We start from the raw sequence: 16,706 nt of genomic DNA on the forward strand, positions 1-16,706 counted from the left end.
AGATCCGGGTGAGGGGCCGGCCCTGCCTCGCCCAGCGCGCCCTTTACAAACAGCGGCGGGTGCCCGCTGCCTCAGCCTCGCCCGCCATCGCGATTCCCGTCGCTCCCGAGGCCGCGCGTGCCCGAGGTGATTCCCTGTCCCCGGCGCTGAGGCGGGAGCAGTGCCCGCCCGTCCCTCCCTACGCGCCCGGCGTGTCCCCGGGCTGTCGTCGCCATCCCTGAGGAAGTGCCGATCCCCGTCCCGCTCCCGCTCCCGCTCCCGGTCCCTGCGGTGGGCGGTGTGTGCACCTGGACGGGGCGCCGGGAAAGGGCCCTCCGTTTCTCTTTGGTGTCGCTTTTCCCTCAGGAGCGAGGAAGATGGATGACGCCGCTGGAGATTTGAAGCAGGCGCTCCCCAACGTGTGTGACGGCGCTCAGATCCATGTGGAAGTTCACCAGAAGTCGAGCAGGTCTCTGTCAGAGCGTTGTTTGCTGCCACTTGTGCCCGTTTCCTCTCGCCCTGGTTCTGCCAAGAGCCTGCAGGACACAGCTCTGCCTTCCCTGGGCTCTCCCAGGAGTCTCCTCACCTCTGTCTCTTCCTAACTCTGAACAAATACATTTCTCTCAGTTGCACCTTGTGGGTCATGTCATCCAGTCTCATAAGTTGTTGGCCGTGTTCGGGGTTTGCCCCAGTTTATTCTTGTCTCCTTTGTGCTGGTGCTCACAACTGCTCACGGCACTCCAGATGTGGTCGTACAAAGCCAGCGAATGGAGGCAGCTGCTCTCTGCAGTCTTGGTAGCACAGCCTCACATGAGGTTGCCCTCATTTGTAGCAGGGGCACTCTGCTGACTTATTGCCAACTTGTCCACCAGTACCCGTGGGCCTTTTTCTGCAAAACTGCATGTCATCCTGTTGGCCTCTGATCTGTTCTGTTGTCTGGGCAGTGGATGGAAAGCTAAGATTTCATGTTTATGTCAAAAGCTTCCAGTCAAACCATAATGCCTCCCTGCAGAGGTCCCTCTGAACAGCAGCCCCGCCCTCCAGAATACTCATGGTTCTCCCTGCTTTGGTGTTATCCATAAACGTGATGCAGTTGCTTTTCATGCCGTTGTCAAGGATGCAAAAACAGTGCTGGTCCCAATGCTAACAGCACCTCACTGCCTTTCCCCATCCAAGTTACTGACAGCTCTGCTTAATCTTTGTACTAATCACAGCCCTCTGAGCTAGACAGTCCAACTCTCCTTGTCCATTTATCCAGTTCTTATCTTACCACTTTGGATATCTGAAGGATTTAGGAAAGCATGCCTGATGTATTAGGAAAATCAAGGTGTAAATTATCCACTGTGCTTTTTTTGCCAGGTTTAACGGAGAACTGGGAAGTATTTGCACTGGTTATAGATGACTGAAATTGCAAGATTAAGTTAAATCTTCAAATGAGATTCCTTTTCCCATAGTTTTTGTCTCTTCTAGAATTCTCCTTATATTATGTCCCCATCCTGACGTTTCAGCTCTCCTGAAAGTATAACTGAGCTACCAAGCTAAGCTTACCAGATTCTGTCTGTAGCTTGACTCTGAGTCTTTCTGGGTTTCCTACTAAACCACAGATTGCATAACTGCTTTCCATTCTTGAAATCTACCTGTCTCATTCAGTATGCCATGGTATGACCCCAAACAGAGCAATAGTATTATTTGGATTATGTCTTTTAATGCACAAACTGAAAACAACTATCAAGTTTGTTGCTTTTGCAGACAGACTAAATCTGACAGGTTCTTTTTTCCTGTAGAATGTTAAGGAAGGTTGAGTGGGTTTGGAGTTTTTTTGTGGGTTTTTTTTTTTTTTTTTTTAGGATTGGGGGATTTATTGGTTGGTTGGTTGGTTGGTTGGTTGGGTTTTTTGGTGTGTATGAGATGGAAGCTGTTGTCCATGAAGGCCTCACTTATGAAATAATCCATAATGCACAACTAATTCAAATTTCCTTATAAATGTCAATGCCATGGAGTAACGGTGTTCCTTTTTTGTTAGTGTGGCCAAGAAAGAAGATATTAAGATGAGTGTCTTAAAGCTGTTGAACAGACACAACATCGTGTTTGGTGATTACAAGTGGACGGAGTTTGACGACATTTTCCTAAACAACAACGTGCAGTCTGTGTCGATTGTAGATACAGAGCTGAAACTGAAGGACAGACAGGTATTCCCAGTCAAAAACGTGCAGCTCTGTTTATGTGCCCCTGAACTAGTTGTAGGTAGACTGGTGGTACCCTAAGGGCATAAGCAAGACAAGGTCTGTAGGATGATGGAGCATCTCTTCTTAGGCTGACTAGTATAACCAGGAAAATGTGGCTAAATTTTTTTTACTGCTTAGTAAGGTCTGAAACAGAGGTAGTAGGCTTTGGAGATAAATGCCAGCTGAGAACTGTAACTTTGTTTTGTTCAGCTAACTTTGAATGAGAAATATGACACATAACAAATCTTTTTTATGTTCATTCTAGCCTATTGACCTGAGCATGAGCAGTCTTTCTCTTCATATTTTTCATCTGAATGAAGAAGGACCAACCTCTGAAAACCTGGAAGAAGAGAATGAGGATATCACTGCAGCTCACCACTGGGTGCTACCATCAGGTACCTCTGTGACATTGCTGGAACCTCTCGAGCAATAAAAAAATATCACAAAGGATAGAAGTGTTTATAGTTACCTGTTAAAGGTATTATCTGTAGTTATTGTTTGTCTATAGGACAAAAATGTTTGGACCTTTTTCTTAATGGAATAAATATATTTGGACTTTTTCCTTTGTGGTTTTGACTGTACTGCTGCAGGTGATTGCAAAGCGCATCGTTTATTTCCGTTACTGTCTTGTGCTTGGGGAAGTTGGATTCTCTGCCTGGAAGGAGAAGCACAGGTGTGAGCTTTAGCTCGGAGAGACAGTAGTTTTGGAACATTTCCTACTCTTTCCATGTTGTCAAATGCCTAATTATCCATTACATTTGTTTTCAGGAAGAATTAAATCTGATACATTGACATTATTGCCACGGTTTTGTGGCTTATAGTTGTTCAGTCTTATTTGCTTTTCTTTGCTGAAAGTTAGAAGCCAACAGCTAGAAATGATTGATACTCAAATGACAACTTTAGTTTTTTATGCATTATTCAGCTACATGTTTTTTTTGGTTCCTTACTGTAGGAACATCTGTGGAGGGCAGGGAGAGGGAACTCTGCAAACCTGAGACACTCTTGAGAGAGCACATGGTTTTATTGCAAGGGTCATGGGTACAAAGGGCCTTTCCTTCAGCCACCAGCCTCGGTGGGAGGGAAGCCCCAAAGAGAGAGAGTAGGGGTAAGCGAGGTAAGGTAAGAGAGGTGAGGTTAGAGAGAGTAAGAAGTAAGAGAAGCAAGGACCTTGTTCCAATACATTATATGCTGAAAAAGACTTTGTCTGTTAGAAAGCGATGTTTGCATTTTGAGAAAAATAACATTTTTTTCCCCACAGAAGCTTTACTTGCTTTCATATATATGTTCTTAATTCTTCATTTCAATTGAGCATAATTTGAAAACTGTTTTGTGATGCAATGATGAGTTACAAGTTTCCAGATTGATTTATCCTAATCAGGTATGTAATATATTGCTTTTGCAGTTGAATTCCACGGCCTTTGGGAAAATCTTATCTATGACACTGAAGTAAAATCAAATGTAAGTTCAAAATTAATAACGATTAAGATTGCTTGAGGAGAAGTAAGAGCTGAAATTAAGCCTGTTTGAAGTTTGCTGTGTCCTATGGAGATATGGGTGCAGGCTGGGGAGAAGGGAATGGGAGTTTAACTTTGTTTCTGGCAGCAGCTAAACAGTTAATGGGCTTGGCAGTAGTGTTGGCCAGCACTGTTACTGTTCATGCAAATACATATTCAGTGATTTGGCCAGAGCTGAGTGCCCTGCCACCTGAGTGCTGGCAAGACACTGAAAAGAAACAAAACACTTCCATGGGGTCATTTTCTAGCTTGAAGATCCTATGCATTCAACAGAGGTTGTGATAACTGCCAGAGCTTTTAGAACAGTAATACTGTAATCTGAAATTTAGTAATTGTGATGCAAGTAAACCCCACAAATAGTTCAATTCAGCTTCTAACTGAAGTTCTTGGACACAAATAATTAATTCATTAGCTTATTTGTAATACCGTAGACACAGTATTTTCCCTTAAGTCTTTATAACCAAATATAGAAAAGCAAAACATTCCAGTGATTGTACTTCTTAATTTATAAGGTAAATATCAATTAATATATATCCACATTTGTCTAATTTATGGAATAGCTTTCAAAGTCATCTGTGAAATGACAAGACTATTTAATTAGACTTGCTGGTGTACTAAATAACAGCAAGCTGATCACTGTTGAATGTAAGTGTGTATAGGTAGGAAGAAATGGTTGCTTTTAATGGCTGAAACTAGAACTATGGCTGTAAAATTATGATGAATCTTCATTCTTTAAACCGTGGAAATGCCTGAGCATGGTTGGGTTCTACGGGCTCTGAAACGGTTGCTGTGAATTTTCAAAATAGCACGGTGTCGATAGAATTTTGGAAAATATGTGCATTAAGTTCAGTTGTTTTTGCTGTTTGTGATTTCTCCACCTTGAGCATGAGATATTGCAGGAGCACAATTGTATTGTCCCAACACGTTACAGGTGGGAGCAACAGAAGATAATGTGGTATCAGGTGTTATTATAGGTAAAATTATTATAGATTCACACCTGAAGTTCATATTCATTTTATTGAAAGAGTTCTCCACTTCCTAATTCTAGATAATTCTGAGATAAAACTGCAGTATTTTTCAAAGCAACTATTCCAGGAAATACATGCAATTTCCTTTATTTGGAAGAATGGATTAATCTACAAATTCCTTGTAGTAGCTGATACAAATGCTTCAGTAAAAAGGAAATAAATGTGACAGGAAATGCTTTGTTTGGTGGGCTGACTACAACAAACTGAACAAATGTATGGCTGTACAACATCTAAACAGGACCCAGAGTCTGAGTCTTTGACTCTGGGTTTTGTGTTTTATAGACACACAGTACGTGAGACAGTGAAAAATGGAATCAATTTCCCTTCCTTAAAGCATTTAATTTATTCATTTAAAAGTTCCACAGCACCATTTGTGTCAAGTACATGCTATTCTTAATCTTAAAGCAGGACAGAAATTAATTCCCATCCTTTGCAGAAATAAATTTGCCTAAATTTGCCTCCTGACTACAAGACAGAAGCTCTTTTTTTTGTTGTTGTTATGAGTACACAATAAACACCATTAGAGATTGATTCTATTTGTAGTTGTATTTGCTGTCATGTCTAATTTGTGTCTTTATATTTGTTCTCTTCATTTAGTTACTCGATTATGTGACTACAACATTATTATTTTCCGACAAAAACGTTGACAGCAACGTGATTTCGTGGAACAGAGTTGTTTTGCTGCATGGTAAAAATTATCTGTTTTAAACCAAGTTGATTCTTTGGCTGTCTGTTTACACTTTCCTCCTGGAAGGACTGGTACTGCAGTCCTGTGTTGTGAAATGAGGGGATTCAAAAGCAGCACCTCAATAGTACAGATTTGGATGAAATGTAATGTCAGAGTCAAATCAATGTTCACATGTACTGTGTTTTGCATGAATCTAAATTCTAAAATTTACAGTGCAGTAACAACTGTGGATTTATTAATTTTAAATTGTTGCATTTTACATAATGAACAAAAATAATGCAGATACTGAAGATATTAGGAGGTATATATTAGTTTGACTTCTATCACAATACTAAATATTTTGTTAGTTATAGCTTCATAAAAACTTTGGGGAAACTGAGAAAACAATCTGTGTTTTGTTGTTGACACTGTGTCCTGTTGCAAACTCTTGTTAGTTTTGTTACTGTTATTTCAGTGAAGCTGAAATCTTCAGTCAGTCCTAGCTTACTGTGGAGGTTATACCACAAATGTGGTTAGAATCAACTGAATCTGTTTTCTTGCAGAATGCATCTTGTATTGATTTTGTCATGAAGATTGGTATTCAAAAATAAAAGGTCATAGTGGAAATATTGGTTGATTGTATTTAAATTACAGCTGTCAATTTAGAAGCTTCAGGATGTTTTTGTTTGAAAGACTTTATTTCAGACTAATACTCTGGTAACTGTGCTTGTACTTGCCTCTTTGGACAAAGTCTTTGTGGCTCTTCTATGGGGTTTTAAGCCAGATCCAAAAGGTTTGCCCCAGAGTATAGTTTCCAAGATGATCTGGGTTGCCCCAAGGAAGAAATTTTTGGGAGAGTGGACAGCTGATGAAACTGATCATGATATGTTTCTGTTTTCCATGTTTGAAGAGTGTGTTTCAGAAGATACAGATTTGAGTATAGCACTGATTACAGAGAATGCAGATGAGCGTTAGCCCTGCAGGGGTGATACACTTTGCTTCTGTGGCTGTTGAGTGTTTTAACTTTATGGTGTCTGCATACAAAATGTTATATTAATTATACTAATAATTGAATAGTATATAAAATCAAACATGAGCTCTGGGATTATAGTCAAGTAAGCAATTTTCTCAAAATACTCTGGTGTACACAATCATTATCTGCTGTGTTTTTACTCTACAATTAGTGCTGTAATGAAATAGTAGATTAAAATCTGTTAGATGTCATTAACAATCTAATGCAGACTCCGTGTAATGTATGGATCTGATTTCAAACCAGGCCCTCCTGGAACTGGGAAAACTTCTCTCTGTAAAGCATTGGCTCAGAAGCTGACAATTCGACTGTCATACAGGTGATTTTTTTTTTTAACTTTTTCACTTTAGCTTACTATACTTGTTCTTTTTCAGTGGCCCAAGTATATTTCATATGTGATTTCAAGTAACTTGTACCTCGTGCTAATGTGCTTTCTTTTTGTAGTGCACCAGGCTAGCAATAAAATTGATCTGCTAGACTGACTAAGATATTTTAAGGCCTTGTAAAATGTGTAATTATTTGTGCCCAGGTGTGTAAAAGACATTCCAGTGGCAGTACAGTAATTTTTGCTCACTTTGTACATCAATGAATATTAAAGGACAAAGGATGGAGGAGTATTTTGGGTTTAGTATCTTCATGTTTGATAGAGCCTGGTTTTAATAGGTAGTGATTTTTTTAAACTAATTTCTTTTGTACTTGGATTGTCCGAATGGCATGATCTGCAAAGGTCAGTTTGTATATCAGACAGGTAATAAGAAATAGCCTAAAAGTTCATAGCAACTTAACAAAATTATATAAAAAATAAATTTCATATAAAATACAAGATGTAGCATAAATAATGTGCAATTATTGGCATGATCTGGCTCTAGCCCAAACTGAATGTATGAAAATCACGGGCAGTGTAGTGTATGATTGAGATACTTTGTCACTTCTTCCTATATTGAAGAAAATCTTACACAAAGAGAAGAATGAGGCAATTATTAGAGTTACCCTGTCCTAATGAAGAAATTCTAATAATAATTTTATATTCAGAATTCTACTGACATTTTCAGCAATATGACAAGTTCCAGCAACAAAAATAATACTGATAAAACATGTATTTTATTTTGAAAGGTAAGTAATTTAAGGTACTAATTCACAGAATTCCAGGGTCAGAATGTCAAGAATGAGACTTATAGAAGTTAATGATGTCACTGATTTCTATTTAGAATGGAGTTGATACTTCTTTCTCTCTTCATACTTTAGGTATAGGTATGGACAGTTAATTGAGATAAACAGCCATAGCCTTTTTTCTAAATGGTTTTCGGAGGTATGTATTGATGTACCTAATAAAATAAACTTTGTATTCTAGAAATTACATTGTAATTATTCTGTTGAGCTTTTGTCCTAAGTATGTGAACCAGAGATTGCTCAGAATAATTAATATGTTTGAGAATGCTTAAAGAGAAGTTTTGTTGGAAAGTTGTGGGAAAATCCAGGCATTTACACCTTTAAATATGATAGACCTTAGAAAGTTGTGTGATAAGGGAAGAGTTAACATATGAATATGATGTCTTTCTAGAGTGGCAAGCTTGTAACCAAGATGTTCCAGAAGATCCAAGAGTTGGTTGATGACAGAGATGCTCTTGTATTTGTACTGATTGATGAGGTATGGTTCCAATAACATTATGGAGCATAAACTAGAACAGAAAGGAATTTGATGGGAAGGAGCTGCAGTAGTGCTCATTCATAAAGAACAATAAAAGCTAATTTATGCTATTTTGTAAGCTACGTGATTGTGCGGATTTGAGAGGTTTGGAAAGAACATAGTATGACTTAGCAGGCAAATTCCAGCTGAAAATTAATTGAAACCTTTCTTGGTGGAATTTCCCTTGCTGCTATGTTTGCAAGTGGAATATTGTTTTAAACTTCAAAGTAGCCCAGGTTTGTATTATTTGCATTTGTTGTAAAGCTCTAAAAAACATGAATATGGTTCAGTTCATTGTCAATAGATTTTCTTCAAGCTCGCACACAAAAGCAGCTTAGTAAGTTTGTACCTTATTAGCTTTGTCGTATTGGAGTTCCTTTGGGGAAGCTCACTCTAAATTCAACCTATTCACTATTCTGGTGGTGTGTCCCATTCCTCCACCTCCAAAATTTAAAATTAAAATCAGCCTCCATTCTGCCATCTAAACAGGAATTTCCCTCATTACACTTTGCTTCGTTGACATGCCTTTCTTTCTCCCTGGAAGTTCCTACCTAATAAAAGATTTTGAAGAAGTTTTAGATAGTAGGCACAGGAATCTGAAGGTGTGTTGCATGGGTTACCTGTTTGCTGCCAGGACTCCAAAAGTGCACTCTTCTGGGGTTTTTCGTGTTTGGTGATTTTGTTGTTGTTGTTTTGGTTGATTGGTTTGGGTTTTTGTAGGTGGAAAGCCTCACAGCAGCCCGCAGTGCCTTCAAGGCAGGCACAGAGCCTTCAGATGCTATTCGTGTGGTCAATGCTGTCCTGACACAAATAGATCAGATTAAAAGGTATTGTTTGCATATTATTGCAACAGCAAAAGGTAATTGACAGTTTCAGTATCCCTATTCCTGCTAAATTTCAATTCCTACTTGGAATACTAAACCAGATTAGTTAGTGAACTATTCTTTGTTAATGATGCTAATTTTGAAAAGAAATAGGAGTAATCCAGTAGAATATTTTGCATGTACCTGGGTGGACAATCAAATCTATGGATAGTATGCTTCCCCTAAAGATGGGGAGAGAAAAAGGACAGATCATCATGATGTCTGCTTGGAGAACAGACGTCAAAATTGAAACGGAAAACATGTTGATTAAGATTCAAATTCTTATCATAATTTTCTTGTGTGTGTGTCAGAAGCTGTGCCAGTAGGTTCTAGATAGTTAACATGTATCACTTCTGAAATAGAATTAGAGGAACTATGGACACTTGAGAAACAGCTGAAGGAAAGAGACTATTCATTGAAATAGTCTGGTGATACCTGGCCAAGAGCTTCAGATCATTTATTGTAATTCCTGATTGACAAGAATGATGTGACAGCTTATTGCATAAAATTATTTGAATCATAGGAAGGAAGGTCTCGACTCGCCAGTCACAAAGAAAGATAAATCTTCTATATGTGACCTAAAAATCTGTTTTTGTCTTGAAGGTATCCCAATGTAGTTATCCTGACTACCTCAAATATTACGGAGAAAATTGACATGGCCTTTGTAGACAGGGCTGACATAAAACAATACATTGGACCTCCATCTACTGCAGCAATATTTAAAATATATCTTTCTTGCCTAGAAGAACTGATGAAGGTAATACTTGAAAGCAAAACTGAAAAATGTCATACTTTAGTAAATTTTAAATTTTAATCATACTTCCTAAGTAACACAAATGCATAAATTTCATTCCTTTTCTGTATTTCTACTCTTACTCTAGAACCTAATTTTGAATGCATTTGTTTTTCATACAACAGAGTGTAATTCTCTTTTCTAGTGTCAAATAATTTATCCTCGACAGCAGCTTCTGACACTCAGAGAGCTTGAGATGATTGGCTTCGTAGAAAATAATGTCTCAAGGTTAAGCCTTGTACTAAAAGAAATTTCAAGGTAAGATTCTGAAATTCTGCTTTTTTCATACATATATACTGAGTTATGGAATGTTGTGTAAAAGTAACCAAATTTCCCAACAGCTGGAGATCTGAAATAACTCCATGGTTTTTTCTGTTTGGGATAGTGCAAAAACCTTCAGGGGACAAAAAGTGAAAGCAATCGCAATTTACTAACATTTCTTAGTCTCAGATCTGGCTTGGCCTAGTACTGGTTCTGTTTTGTGCTCTACCATTTGAAGTCCTCTTAAAAAGTTGCTGGCTGGATTAGCCTTAGATTTCAGTGGATGTTGGGAATTGTAATGCACTTTAGTAGAAATAGAATGAGCCTTAGGTCCTGCTAAAAAAGTGTCTTGAAATGCCTTGCTGTCTGCTAGATTAGTATTTAGCATGGAGATATAAGTGGACAGAAACCAGGGGGAAAGGAGTAAAGTGTAAATGGACAGTGTTTTGATTTGCTGAGGATGCTGGTAGAGTAGATGGTCTTTCACTGCAGCATAACAGTTCTTGAAACAATAAAAATTGTATTTACAATTTCAAGCAATAGTTTTTTCCAAAGTGCCGGTTCCTATGAAACAAAATAATATTCATAAAGTCTGGAAAGTGTGCTTTCTTTCTGTTCCTGAAGTAAGCAGTCTTAACCAGTGAGGAGTGAAGTAAAAGCAAGTAAGTTTTTCCAGGAACGGAGGTTTGCATTTTACGTATGCAGAGTGGTGCTTGGAAAAGATACAAACATACACCAAGTGGGTGAGGTGAAGGAAACTGTGTGTAAATGGTGGGTAGAAGGAGACAGGCAGTACCCATAAGGTCCAGCATTCAAACCAGTTTTTTTTCCCAGTCTTTCCAAAAGTGTCTGTGTCTGTACCATGCTGTACAGTGGTGGTAGACATCCCCCCAAATCCACGAGATTGCCAAAACTATGTGGAGGGCCTGATGTAAGCATTGGCAGGCAGCTGTGCCTGTGCTGTTGCTGTGTAGCCTCCCATCATAAAGCAGAATTTGTCTGTTCACACCCTGCTCCTGCTAAAAGAACTGCAAGTGACCTGTTCAATTGTCATGTGAGGTTCTTTTAGAGCAACTTAATGGAGGAACACAGGAAAAGGAAAGGCTTTATTTTAAGAGTGGATATTTAGCATTTAAGCAGGACTTGTCTCTGTTTTACTACAGAAAAAGTGAAGGTCTTGGTGGCCGGGTCCTGAGAAAGCTTCCTTTCCTAGCACATGCACTTTATATTCAAGTAAGTTTATTATATTCAAGTGAGTTTATTCTGTTCATTGTATTTTGGGTGGGGTTTGAGAGAGGTAGGAAGACATCTGAACACTGCCTGAAGTGAAAGATTGGTCCAAACCTCCCTTTTAATCTAAATTGCACTTGTTTCTGAAGTTTTGTAGACTGAAACAATTATGTACTGCCCATAATTTAGAATAGGATTGAAGACAGGTGGGATTGACTTGAGCATTCTACTTTTAATTAAATTAATGAACTTTAATATTGGTGTTCTTATAATTCCTTTCTGAAAAAAATCCCAAACTTCTACCACTTTATAAATAATAATTTGTTAAAAACCTTTTTCTAAGCAAATATACAGTATTGTGACTGAAGACTTGGCACAGGTTGACTTTGACTTTGCTGTGCTAGCTGATTTTAAATAAATTTGCAGTTTGGTTTATAGCATTTTTCAATTTTTGTAACATGAAATTCAAATGCTTTTAAATACTGTGATTTGTTTATAAAATTCTATGTCTGCCTATTGCTGTGGTGTGTCTAACAAAGTGTTCTCTTATTTTCAGTCCCCCAGTGTTACAATGACAACTTTTCTTCAGGCCCTTTCACTTGCAGTAGACAAACAATTTGAAGAAAAAAAGAATCTTGCAGACTGTGTGTGATACTCTACTGTTTTTTAGTTGACTGAATTGTTACATTTTTCATACAAGTTGTGCTACTTTTATGCATTTGTAAAATAAAATGTCAGCACCTTAAAAATCCTGGAATGCCTCATCTGTTTTCTTAAAATATTCATTAATAAACAACTAAGGAAATTCACAGCATATTTTTGGAAACCTTTATTTCAAATGTCAGTAAAAGGATGGTAAAAGGTTTTTGTTTTAAGTCAGTTTCCATCTTTTTGCCACTGCTGAAGTAGGCAGGCTTCTGTTCCCTGTTTCTTAATCCCTAACTTTCTATCCATTCATCTGAAATAACAGGCGTGAAACTGGGAAGAATTCAAAGTGCTCAGGGACAGATCTAATCTGTCATACTGATATCTCTTTATCTTGAAATTTAGTGTCAATTATTATGGGTTTTAATTACATCAGATTCAAAAATTTAAACTGACGAGATCACATAATTGTATTTTGTAAAATTTGGGGGGTTCCCATCAGAATTTCACATCATGTTTTTGAAATTATGTGAACCAGAGTGGACCATGTTTTCTCTATGAAGTGTAACTAAAATGTTTTATCCTTAAATGAAAATTTTGTTTGGTTTTATTGTATAAAAAGAGGGACAGGGACTTTTTTACAGGAGTGTGTAGTGATAGGACAAGGGAGAGCAATTTTAAACTGAAAGAGGGTTGGTTTAGATTAGATATTTGAAAGGATTTTTTTTTGCTGTGAAGGTGGTGAGGCACTGGCACTGTTGCCCAGACAAACCTTGATTTCAATCCCTGCAAGTGTTTAAGGCCCGGGTGGATGGGGCTCTAAAGAAACTGTACTAGTGGGAAGGGCCCTGCCCATGGGAGTGGTGGAAGCTGGAACTGGATGATATTTGAGGTCTCAACCCAAACCATAGTTTTTTAAAGAGAAAATTGAGAGATTCAAGCTGATGGTATCCAGTTCAGAGATGCCTCCTAGCTGTTGGTGTTAAAAGACTTTAGTGGTAGTGCATTTTGTTGCTTCTTTATTTGTATCTTTTAAATCAATCTTTTATTATACATTCATAAAATGAAATATTTTTATCCTGACTAACTGAGTTACAGTTACTAATGAACACTATACGCTATGGGTTAAAAATTTGAATGGAGCTTGTGAAGTTCTATTAATTTTTTATTATGGCATCTATTTGTAGGTAAAAAGAGCCTCTCTGTTAAGCCTAAGTGTCTGTTCATTATACTCCTTTTGGAAATAACTTGTTTAAATATTGTTCCGTATCCACCCCCCTAAAATAGAAGGGAGGTGGGCAGCAGAAGAGAGTTCTGCTTGGATTGTCTTATGAATCTCCAGGACTGCTATAAGGAAAGACACATTGAATATCTGAGTAACCTGAATATCTGAGGAGTCCTCTGAGTAACCTCCTCCCTCAGTCAGTGCAACTCTGTCCCACACTCCAATCCAGTAACCTCAGCTGTTGTTTTCACAGAGTCTCAGTGGCCACACATTAATCCTGTTTTCTTTCAGTGTTCATTTAATGGTTATGTAGAGGGAATAGTCCTCTTTTCCAGGTATAAATATTTTCTTCAAATATAACCATAAATTAAAACTGCCATGTTTTATCACAATAATTTTCAAATTTGTCATTACAAATTTCTTTTAATTCTGCTCAAAGCCACTAGATGGCAAAACTGAATCCTTGAGATTTAGCAAGTTGTGTGAGAATAGGAATGCTGACTGAAAATTGCAAAAGCCATAATGAGCAAGAGTTTGATGCAGTGAAAATCCTTCTTCAGGATCTAATGTCAGCTGTAATGTAATGTAACACCATAGAATTTCTCTGCTTGGCCTTACAGAAAAATTCTGAAATTAAAAATGTTTTACCTGATAAAAGAAAACCATTGCAGAATTTGATCCAAAAATGAAAAGCAATGAGTTCTCTATGCTGCAGCAGAAATTATTTTGTGGTGTACTTTTACCATCTCATCTACTGGCTGGTGGGTTTAGAAAAATATCTGGGATCTAGATCACTATAAGCATAGATGATGAAATATTGAGCCTGTTGAATGCAAAGACTTTCAGCATAAGCACATTGAAATGTGGGATTTTAGAAGAGTTAAGTAATCCTGAAATAGAAAAGTAAAATATTTTTTTCTTTTTCTTGGAAAAAGCAAATATAGACTGAGAAAATAAGCTGAGCACAGCTTATTTTTATGAGATGTTTCCATGACTAATGTTTTTCCAAGCAGCAAAAATTGTTCATTTCTGATCCAGATCCTATGACATGGTTTTAAAAATTGGAGTAGAGGAGGCTGAAGACAGAAGGATTTTATTACCCAATTTATTCACTAGAAATTATGCAAAGACAGTGATTTTTCTACAATTTATTTTAAAGGTTAAATAGCTCTCTGAAGTTTTGGACCTGCAGAAACACTCATTTCGAATTATCCTACTTTCATGGCTCTCTCTCAGTGCACGGTTGCACCTTTTAATTCTCAGTTCAGGAAAGGATGAGAGCCCAGGGTAGGAGAGGCAAGGCCAGACACTGAGAACAATATGATGATTTCAAAGCAAACTTTTGGAAATCAACAGAGGCTTGGTACTGCACTTAGCAATGTGCAGCAAGCTAGACTGGGGAGATGCTGTTTTCCAAGAAACTTTTCTTTCTCTTAGATTTTTTTTATGGCACAGAAATAAGTTGTAATCATTAGAACCAGTAGAAATGTTTGTATGGTAGTTTGCTCTGGAGTTCCAGCTCTGTGGAAGAAGTGAAAAGCTGTCATGGAAACACCTTGATGATTTTTTCCTGCTAGAGAGAATGATCATCAAATTAATCTGAGGTAATCATTAATCGTTAAATAGGTCAGTTGCCTTACTCCAATTGATAATCTTCTAGGAATAATGCTAGGCTGGTGCTCAGCCTCCTAAGTAATCCAGATATGAAGCAAAAATCACTCTGCTCCTGAGGAAGGTCCTCATCCTAAAACCACCCAGCTGTGCTTCCATTCAAAAGGAGGTGGAGAATCATGCTCCTGGATGTCACTGTGGCTTAGGATCGTCACATCCAATGCTGCTTGAGGGACTGTGGGTTGGCACTTTCTAACAGAGCTCAGCATCATCCTAAACACCCCAGCAAATAAATGGTCCTGGGTGTCAAATCAGGGTTTGGGCCCCACAGCCTGGGGAGGACTGAGAGCAATGCAAAGCAAACCACCAGTCAAGGCCACGCTATTACAAGGACTGTTTACTTTTGACCATCTGCTATCAACAAAACTGAAGAACCCCATTTTTTCAAGCATTTTGACATCACAGAGCCAGAGGTTTGTTATGTTTCCATGTAAAACTGAGCTTACAATTACAGATAGATACAAATAAATCAACTACAGTAGCTCTGACCTTTATGTGTCCTTCAAACTATTAAAGGCTTACTGACTACAATAACTATCAGTCAATTTCCCTGCATACTTCAAAGATTAGGATGTTCTTTTGCGATAGGGCATTGGTGGTGGGACGTGCCAATCAATGTTGTCATTGCTCATGTTGGGGGAGTTGGGCTGGATGACCTTTGCAAGCCCCTTCCAACCCAAACTATTCTGGGATTCTCCAGTCTGATTGAAAGACACTAAATATCACTGTGAGGCTTGGGTCCTTCTTTCGATTTCATAAAGCTTTGCAGGAGGGCTTGGTCCACGGAAAGGATTTAGGAGCCAGAGGTTGTTTGAAGCTTCCCTGCACTTGTCCACTGCAGCTCCTCAGTCACAGTAACCAGGAAAGGAGAATCCCAGGAAGGAAAGGATATCCATTCAGAGCTCATTTATGCTGAACAGCACTTGGCCTCTCTCTGCAGGTCTTCTAAAAGTGGAGGCTTCTTCAAGGTGCTTAGGCATTACTCAGTTTTTCTGGAAGAGCACCTGAGTAGGTTGTTAATTGCAGCCTCTTTGAGTTTTTTGCTGGGTTTTGTTTTGTTATTTGCCTGAGTTGGGTTTGTTTTTTCCAGAGTAAAGACTAACCCTGGAAGAACAGCCTTTCTTTAGAGGACTGGGAAGCCACCAAATTGCTTTGTTAAACATTTTGATTAAACTCATTCTGAAACATACTTACTGCACAAACACAATTGCTGGGATATGTCATAAATAGAAGTGCATCGAAAAGGGAACAATGACCCAGCCGATATTTCCCACTAGAAAAAAGTGTCTAGGGAACCAAGTTTGTCTAAGAAAGTAGGCCTCAGATCTCAGGGCTGTGAGATTATCCTGACAGCTCTTCTAGCTGAATGAAATGTAGAACAGATGTTGAAAATAACTCAAATATTAAGATGTTTAATAAGATGTGCTATTGCTTAACTTTCTTGCAACTGTTTCCAGTTCTAGCAATGATTTTTATAAATACGTTTTATTGGTATAAAGCTGGGGGGTTGGTTGGGTTTTTGGGGGTGGTGGTGGTTAAATAACCTTGCTTTTAAACTCTGTCTAGTCTGTAATTAGCCTGCACTAGTAAAGATACTAGTGTGTACTGGTTTATCCTTCAGCTGAAGGATTCAGATAGAATCTGATTTTTATTCAGATAGAGCCTGTGGACTCATCTTCCTCAGATTGCAAAGAGCTGTCTATGGGGTGCTGTTAGAGGCAGCCAAATCTGGTGACATATTATCTATGGGTTAGAGACTTCTGGCAAATAGCTTTAAAGTAATAAACGGTTGGTGACAGGAGCATCCCAAAAACGTTGACAGGTTCTAGTTTTGAAAAGCACCTATTTGGTATACTTCAGTACTTTGCCTAAGTCCCTCAGGGATGCA

General features: G+C 38.3%; 1 protein-coding gene across 1 annotated transcript; it reads left to right on the top strand.

Annotated features, from left to right (window-relative positions):
- The first annotated feature begins 38 nt into the window (after window positions 1–38).
- TRIP13 (thyroid hormone receptor interactor 13) lies at window positions 39–12,009 on the top strand. Its single transcript, XM_083863823.1, has 14 exons — window positions 39–126; window positions 346–448; window positions 2,003–2,168; window positions 2,470–2,599; window positions 3,607–3,662; window positions 5,344–5,434; window positions 6,690–6,762; window positions 7,689–7,752; window positions 8,005–8,091; window positions 8,851–8,957; window positions 9,597–9,750; window positions 9,932–10,044; window positions 11,211–11,280; window positions 11,834–12,009. Exons 2-14 carry the CDS (start codon window positions 357–359, stop codon window positions 11,927–11,929), a joined length of 1,299 nt encoding a protein of 432 aa, XP_083719949.1. The 5' UTR covers window positions 39–126; window positions 346–356; the 3' UTR covers window positions 11,930–12,009.
- Window positions 12,010–16,706: the final 4,697 nt, after the last annotated feature.

Source organism: Zosterops lateralis, assembly GCF_965231275.1.
Source record: "Zosterops lateralis genome assembly, chromosome: 1".
NCBI lineage: Eukaryota > Metazoa > Chordata > Aves > Passeriformes > Zosteropidae > Zosterops > Zosterops lateralis.

Bases quoted from the DNA above. Each gene is read 5' to 3' on its own strand.
- TRIP13 (XM_083863823.1), top strand. From the start codon at position 357: ATGGATGACGCCGCTGGAGATTTGAAGCAGGCGCTCCCCAACGTGTGT. The intron at 10,045-11,210 runs GTAAGATTCTGA...GTTTTACTACAG, and splicing joins GTACTAAAAGAAATTTCAAG to AAAAAGTGAAGGTCTTGGTG. The intron at 11,281-11,833 runs GTAAGTTTATTA...TCTTATTTTCAG, and splicing joins CACATGCACTTTATATTCAA to TCCCCCAGTGTTACAATGAC.